General features: G+C 35.7%; 1 protein-coding gene across 5 annotated transcripts in view; it reads right to left on the bottom strand.

Moving 5' to 3' along the window:
- Positions 1–4,844: 4,844 nt before the first annotated feature.
- LOC129729689 (AN1-type zinc finger protein 6) overlaps positions 4,845–8,832 on the bottom strand; it is a 43,913-nt gene continuing 39,925 nt past the window's right edge. For all 5 annotated transcript variants that reach the window (XM_055688481.1, XM_055688570.1, XM_055688729.1 and 2 more), the window contains 2 exons: positions 8,143–8,284; positions 4,845–8,077 (listed from right to left, as the gene is read on the bottom strand). In XM_055688481.1, the coding sequence (XP_055544456.1) occupies positions 7,929–8,077; positions 8,143–8,284 (291 nt within the window). In that variant the 3' untranslated portion in view covers positions 4,845–7,928. The remainder of the gene's footprint in view (positions 8,078–8,142; positions 8,285–8,832) is intronic.

Below are 8,832 nucleotides of genomic sequence, written 5' to 3'. Positions count from 1 at the left end.
TCCTAAACGTCACTATCTTCGCGTACACGCTCTTTCATTTTTACTCTAAACTGAGTAATAGGTAGATTTTAAACTTGCATTATCACTTGCGTACCCGACCCCTCCGAAGCCGAAAAAAATGAAAATTCTTTTACCTGCCATTCCGCAAGATCAGCACCGTTTTTGATCAAACCTTTTTCAAAAGATCACAAATTTATCATAGGTTTTGGGACAGTAGGGGACATTTCGAAATTTTCCGTTGTTCCGGATTTATCGAGGGGAACCGTGGGGTAGGTACCCTTCCAGAGACACAGCCAGCGTTGCCAGGTATCCAGATTTAGCTGGATTATCCAGATTTTTGAACATGTATCCAGGTAGACAGCTTTGATGTTCAATTATCCAGATTTTTCATGGATGATCCAGATTTTATCCAGATTTTATTTTCTTTGTTCCGCAAAAAGGTCATCACTTCAATTTTAGCGCGAAATTTTGCAATTTTGTCACCTCAAATTTTGCGTACCCCAAGACTTTTATTCGAAAAATAAACCTTTCACCCCACGAAATGACTGCCAGATTTTTTCCAGATTTTTATTTTGCCTTTTCCAGATTTTTGAAAAAATGACCTGGCAACGCTGGACACAGCCTAGATTAAAAACCACCCCTTTGGCATCACGCCATGTTTCAAGGGCTAACATCTCAACATATGTGTAAACGAGATAGCATATCACCGCTTCTTTTCATACATCTTTATCTTACTGTTGACAGTGGGCACAAATTAATTTGAGCCCAGGACATGAGTTCATTGCCATTCACTGTTACTCGGTATAGGGATGCCAAAGGCTCGTTAAAAACGGTAGCGAAACTCTGCTTGCGACATATCAAACTTTGAAGTACACTCTTTGTCTAATGGTCATATATTTGACCTTCTGACATAATGGTCAAATTCATTTGACATCATGGTTGTTGTTTGCCCCATGTTAAAATTGGTGAGTGACAAACAATTATATTTGACCAAATTTTTATCTGTCAAAAAGTGACAAATATTTGACGCTCGGTCAAAGAGTGTAATACAGGCTTAAGTTTTTGCAAAGCAACACTATAGGCGATCGGTATTTGGCCACTTGAGCGTGTTTTGGCCACTACTGGCCGAATCCCGGAAATCGGTTCTAGGAATGGTTCCGAGACCTAGCCTGCGGCATATCAAAAAACCAATTGGGTTGCTTAGCTATTCACGGATTTCTGATTTTTATATATCAGCTGAAAGAGTATAATTTTCTGAGCAAAACGTGATTTTTAATTCTTTTTTTATCATTGTCCTTCGATTTTCAAATGTATATTGAAAAATCACTCTGAATCGCTACAATGACAGTTCGCCCATATACCAACCACATACATAAGACATACGTAACACTCAGGAAGAAATCTTACAAAAAAGTTGGTACAAAATGAACTACTCGAATGGTACCACACTCTGAATAAAATCACTGTTTGAGTTGTTTTTGAAGGCAGTGTACCTGCGCAGCCCTGCATTTGTCTCGCTCCTACTCGAATAGTGCTGCATTGATTTTGTGAATAACTTTTTGACAGTTTCATATGGGATTTTCTTTGGGGTCCGATAAAGCTGAGAAAAAGAAAATTCATTTCGTTCATTATTTATCGAGCAGTTTGACAGGAAGGGGTACGGAGTACTATGGGGCAACGTGTACCAGAAAAAACGCCCGTGTTACGTATGTCTTATGTATGTGATACCAACTGTCATTGTAGCGATTTCGAGCAGATTTCGAGCAGTTTTAATTTGTGATTTAAAAATCGAAGAACAACGATAGAAAATTTTTTAAAATCACGTTTTGCTTAAAAATGCATCTCTTTCAGATGATATAAAAAACTGATATAGGATAGGGAACATATTCTAAGCAACTTTAGGAACCGCCTGTGTATTCAGACGAAATACCCGAAATGTGTTGGGTGAAATTCAAACAATATTATATCAATATGTTCTCTATCGTTTTGTCTGCCAGAATTCGTTTTCAGATTGTAAAACTAAGTTAGCAAACTTCAACAATAATCAATTAAAGTTACCAATCGAGGGACACTATTCCAATCACCCCGAACGCAGTTTTCATCTGTTTTGCAGGCGTTTTTTCTTCAGCACCCGAAGTGGCTCCTGAATGGCTGTAATATAGGTCGATTTGTTTCAAATGATCTTTGTTCACAGATTTCTTTGTGATTAACGGTATTTTTTATATTCGTAAGACAGCTAGACAATCAAAGTTTTCGTTTCCATTATTGAAATAGTCGATATTGATCGAAATGCAGGAGTTTCAGGCCTGTTTTCTTCGACTGATTAAAATAGGCGCTGCTGCTTAAGCCGTTCCTTACTCTAGCTAAACAATCCAATTATTGATCAAAAACGAATAGTCGATCTGATTGATTATTGTACAAATTGTTCATAAAAATACAGTGGCGTAGCATGACTGGGTGAGACCCAGGGCAGAAATTCTGGGTGTCACTTCTCTAGATTGCGATAAAATCACAGAGAACAGACGTTCATTTCATTATCAAAGAATGTGTAAAAACTTGAAACCGTCGTTTTAAACGTAAGCGCGAGCCAATAAAGTGCTGCAGGTGGCAAGCATCGATATGCATCATAATTGCTTATTTGGAGCCTAGATTTGGAGCAATCTCGAGTTGTCACTTCTCGATAATTGCTTTGAGAGAAAAAAAAAAAACAAAAAAAAACATTAATTATTTTGATGTTCAAAATAATAGCAAATAAAATTCGGTTTCGGTCGCTTCTGGAGTATGTGAATGAGCAGAGAATACCCGTACTTTAAGAATCTCCGCTCGTTTTAAGCTTGTTTTTGAGACTTAAACACGAAAAATTTCAAAGTGTTTTCCAAATGCATTCAAACATCGCATTTTATCGCTCACGGTAGCGCTAAAAGCGCATATTTTGCTCTCAGTAATGCTAGTTTGCCATAATGTTGGTAAACATTAGTAATGCTCAAATAAAGTTAATACGCATTAGGCTAACTGGTACAGAGCTATTTGGTATTAGGAAAGTGCTAGTAAAATGCTATCTTCTAATGCTTACACGTTACCTGTAATATTGCCCTTAAAAGTATATTTAATGTCATATAAATTTACCTCAAATGAAAGCATGTTTAAAAATCAGTTCTTAACAATCACAGTGGAATATATTACCGTGGGACTGATATAATGAACTGAAATAATCGCATATCAGTCCCAGTCCTTATGATATGGCCAGTGAGACTGAATCAGACTGTTGTTATCAAGCTTGTTTGTTTCGCTGGTAAAGAATCACTTTGAAAGAGTGAAAATATTTTTTTTTAATCCCGTGCAAAATAATTTATTACGTAGATCTGATCCTTGCTTGTCACGCATATGCCAACAGCTCCATTGGAGGTTGTCTCGGTTTTGATCTGGTTATTTTTTATCACTCTTAGTTTGGTTTTCTCTAGTTTTACTTAACATTTACAAGGAAGAATAAAATATTGATGCTCATTCCAAAGTTCGGTTTTTGCAGTTGTTACTGTACCTTTCTAGCAGAAAGATAAAATATTAGCTAATCTGACAATGACTATGCTAATCAAATATGTTTATCAGGGTGGGGAAAAGTGATCGATTTTCCAGAACCAAGTTTTTTTTTGTTCCTTTTGGGGCCCCACACAACCCTAAACTTACCGGGAGTCGATTGGTTTTGTCTCCGCTTGGCGCATTGCATTTCGAATTTGTATGAAAATTTTTATGGGAAAACCCACTTTTTTGCAGTTACCTTTCTAGAAAGGTCAATAATGCTCTAATAATGCACTACATTATGTTAAAGTATAGTATTTAAGATGCCTCATATCTTTGCAAAAGACACTGAAGAACTAGGATGTTCCTCAAAAGAGCTATAGCTGTTCAAAGTTGAGTATCTCGATTCAAATGCAGAAAATCTTCTTCTCTGCCAACATTACCAACGCACTGGTGTCAGTAGGATTCCCGTCAGAAGTAACCTGTCGTAACGAGTTTATACACTCAGCTGGATCAAGCAACCAAATTTAGGTCAATATTCTAGGCGTAGGTAGAATCTACAACGCGTTTCAGAGGTTACTTCTGATGGAAATCTGACTGACGTTGGGACACTGGCAGTGTTGGCAGAAAAAATGATTTGCAACATAAATTTCGACAAAATCAACTTGAACAGCTCTAGTATTTTTTTGGGACACCCCAGCTCTTTAGTGTCTTCGGTCAAGTTGTTAGACATCAAAAAACCTACCATTTGAAGTCATGAAACCTATGATTTTGGCCATTTTGAGCTCTTTAGAATGGAAAATGCAAAAAGTTGGATTTTCCATACAAATCTCCATATAAAATTGAAATGCAATGCGCCAAGCGAAGACAAACCAATCGACTTCCGATAAATTTAGGATTGTTTGGGGCCCCAAATATAACAAAAAAAACTTGGTTCTGGCTTTCTGCTATCAAGTTTCGTTTTTTCCATATAACGATTCCCCACCCTAATGTTCATATTACATATTTTAGAACAGGATGTAAGAAGATCAAACTTGTATTGTAGGTATCTATTGTTTTTTTTTCGTTCTCTGTAAATTTATATTTTTACCAGCGCAAACGTCTTTTGCCCTTTCTGATACGACTCTAGCAATACGAAGTTAAAAAAATACACGATTCTGCGAATTGTGGCGACCTTGGTGCTAATTCAAAATTAAGGTGACTATTACGTGCTTCAAAATATCAACTGTATTGTGTTTGATTCTGGTTAAACGCACACTAGAGTGTTACGTTAGTTGTAAAGAGTCGAAAAGATTTCGAATATGTTTCAGTAAATACAGGAAAAAAAGTTACAATATTTTATATTGTATGGGTATATTTTTCGCTTGAATTAATTCAATTGATTTAAAAACAATTATCGTGTAATTGAACGAAAGTTATAGCTATATAATCTGCTTTTGTATTTTTGTGTTTTTCTTCACTTCCCTTTTTCGTGTTCTCTTGTCTCTCGGCGTCTGCTGTTTCAGTTACAATCACTGTGACCAGCAAAATGTTCCTCGTTGGCTAATGGCTGTCCAATCACAGAACTCGATCGCTGTATGGATTGTAGCCCAATAAACAGTTATCATTGAGAAAAAGGACAAACAAGTTAATGGACTGTATTTTAAAGTTAATTATTGAGTTTTGTTTCTTTCGGTTCAACTGCTGTCACATTTTCTGTTTCGATACGTACTTTATTTTCATTCAGAACAAAACGCAAAAGACTACTACATGTCAGTTTAGCATTTTACCTGCCATCTGTCGCTAAGTCTCTACAGGTTGCAGTTGTTAAGAGCTGGGATTATATTTGCAGTTTTCACATTTTGCCACTTTTATACACATATCTTTTTCTAGCAAATATATTTTTAATAGCGAAGTGTTGTTTTTATGTCTTGTGTTTGAATGTAATAAGATTACAAATTGAATTCAGTATATTTCGCTCTATTAAAGCGTTCTTCTTGGTGATAATATATCAATAATTAGAATAAACTCCACATCCAGAAATTTAAAGCTAACTAAAAACAAACAAGAGAAAACGTGTTTTTTGATTATTTTTTCATTCAATTTTATAAAGTATTATTTTTTTGCTGTTGTAAAAGTGCCACCGCAGTGAAAATGTGCGTGGGTGTTTCAATTTATAACATATAGGGTGTATATGAGACATTCCCCCTTCTGTTTGTCACTAGTAAAGCAAAATCAATTGGCAATCAACTATACAAAAAACTCTCCAGTGTTAACCTAGGAGACAGTAAAAATTATGCAAACAAAAGGCATACCAACAGTAACCGAAAAGTACGAACAGGCCTCAAACTGCACTATTACAAAAAGAATACAAAAACAAAAAAACATGAAATAGGTAAACAGAATAAAGGGAAAAAAACATCACGCATACTTTCCTAGAACCATGCGATTTGTTCGCCACTCTAGATAACTAAAGCACTAAACAACTTTTTGCGATAGGATCGACGTTAGATTAGCTTTTTTGCTGCTGAATTTGTACAATGAGAATTGGCTTTAGATAATTCTCCGAAGCGTTCGAGGGTTTTTGCCATTGGAACGTTGAGGGTTGCAGTGGAATTCATATGAGCGAACAATGCATTGACTGAAAGGGCTGACGCTAACAGGAGTTGTAAGAGAAAAACAACAAATGTGAGAATAAAAAAAGGTAAAATAATTGCACTAAAATCTCATTTTTTTCTTGTTTTCTCTAGGCACTCCTCGAAGTAAAACGTTAGGCGTTAAATAATTTAGTTCATTTGATGTGTTAATGTTTTGCGGACACTTCTATCAATAGTTATCGAAACCACTTTCTGCATATTCGTAATTTTGATCTAAAAAAGAACAATAAAATTGACAGTACGTTATTTTTGTACGTTTTGGAATAATGATTAGGATTAATGAAAACAAGAGTCACCAGCTCGATCGTCCGACATACAATCCGACGTCAGTTTTGTTCATTAGACTAAACAGAAAGGCTCAAAGTGAATATGGTTTATACCGCAAAGACTAGAAATTTTCCACTTTTCCAGCCGTTCGTTTGCCTTCGTTTTGCTAAATTATCTGACAAGTGGACGCTACTAATAATAATAAAATGATTAATCCACTGCCCTCTCAAACGCGGTGGCACCCTCGTTCTAATCGAGCAGGTTAGAATCAGCGTGGAAAGGTGTGATGATTGCATCGTGTACGAGAACATTTTTTCGCTATATATCTTGCAGTTGCTGAATAACAAATATTCAGAAGGTTGAAATACAATCTTCAAACCATATTACGAAATATTGCTGCGATTACACAGTATTGTTTATAAGTTTCTGCAATATTCTTAAAACACCTTGTTGTACTAGATGTACTAATAAAAGTGAAATTAATATAAATGAAAAATATCATTCTTCTCTTTCTTTTATACACGTGAAAACTCCTTGTTTCACCCAAATCAGCCAGTGGTTTTTGCATTTTTATTTATACTTTTTTTTTATTTTTTATGTTTGTTTTGTTACTAAAATATACTTTTTCAGTATGTGTTCTGCCTCCAGAAACACAATTAGTTACTTTTCGTAGTTAGTTTTCTTCAGACGTTTGTCTTGCTGTTCTCTATGACTGGATTAAACTTCTTTCTGCCCCTTTCGCCGGAATCCTAGCTATAATAGACCTATTAGTACATACCATGCACACGCTTGTTTCTGTATTTCTTTCGCGACTGGAGAAGTTTTGTCGCTCCAACACTATAGCAAATACCTAATCTCTACCACGCCTAATCAAAAAGTACATATTCGCTACATTGATTTTTCTTCTTTCGCTTTTCTGCTTTATCTCTAGGTAGTAGTAGTAGTAGGTGATAGCGTTTTGTATTTTTATCCTAACCTTTTGTAGCTTGCAAAAAACAGGATAAATTAGAAGTAGAAGGATGAGGAGGTTTACTTTATACATAAGAATGAGGGGAAGTGGAGGGATCTATACAAAAAGTTGAAAATACAAAACTAGTACATTGCAGCAAATAGTTTCCTTATACACATTTTCAATGGAATACACCCACAGATGCATGAACATACGCGGTTATAACGCGGTTGGTTTGTACATTTGTGTGTGCATTATTCCAATAGCGTTTTCCTTGGGTGTGAATTTCATGCATTGAAATGATATACGCACATGTATCTCTTTTTTCAGCATATCCAATTACACTAAATTTATGAAATATAGAATAACTAGCATTAATTGTTTGCTTGTATTAACTTTTCATTATTGTAGTAATATGTATAAGGGTTCTGCATGTTTTGCTGTGTGGGTCTGATTTAGCTGTTTACCTTGCTTTTCTCTCCTTTTTATTATTATTTATATCTCATTAAGATTAAATTGAATTAGATGTATATTAGACAGATAATATATGGCACGAGTGTTCAAATTTTCTGGATCTTTTCTCCGACCACGACCGGATTGTTACGTCTAATTTCCGCCGCCCCGAGCTCTCGATAGTCGAACGAGCACTCGTGCTTATCACTGTATCGATGTATCGCGCAGAAAAGACCACCGCAACGGCACTCAAAACCTGTTTTGGCGAAATAAAACTCAAAGTTAATTTAACTCGAAATCGTAAAAAAACGATAATCTTACCAGTCAGTCCTACTTTTTTGCGGCAAGTCACACATCGATTCTTCTTCTTCTTGCCGTCTTTATCACCGTCTTTATCGTCGCTGGCATCAGAGTGATTACTAGATGCGCCACTGCAGCTTGCTCCACTATCGTCATCGATTTTCTGCAAAAGTAAAATGTGAAAGTTTACTGATGCTTTTCACGTCCAATGTTACATAGAATCTAAGTTTCATATCTCATTTAAATTCTTTGGTGTGTGACATTTTTATGACTTCATTAGATTTTTTTTTGCAATTGTTTCACTAGGACCAGCGTCTTTATCTTCCCCCAAATCGATATCGCCCTAATCGACAACTTCCACTCATGTCATAAATTATTAAAGTGATATACAAATAACTAGACAGTCTATTGCGATCTGACAAATATCTTAAAATAACAATATAGTTCACTCTCGAATTTTCCATATATTACCGTGAAGACAGACAGGGAACACCCCCTCTTGTGGTGAAAAAGGTAACTAAACTCATTGCACAGTGGTACAGTAAGGCATTTTAGGCGGACATAAGCTTTTCGTTGCGATTTTGGTTTGCGGTTTAAAGCCATAGTTTTTGTATAAAGTTGTTTTTTATACATAGTCCTCTATTTATGTGCAAATGAAAATTAGGGTGGTACTAAAATCAACGAAATAAAAACAAACTAGCTTGTTTTTAT

Source organism: Wyeomyia smithii, chromosome 1 (assembly GCF_029784165.1).
Source record: "Wyeomyia smithii strain HCP4-BCI-WySm-NY-G18 chromosome 1, ASM2978416v1, whole genome shotgun sequence".
Classification (NCBI taxonomy): domain Eukaryota; kingdom Metazoa; phylum Arthropoda; class Insecta; order Diptera; family Culicidae; genus Wyeomyia; species Wyeomyia smithii.
Note: the sequence above shows the minus strand (reverse complement) of the source record. Positions and strands in the feature narration are given on the sequence as shown.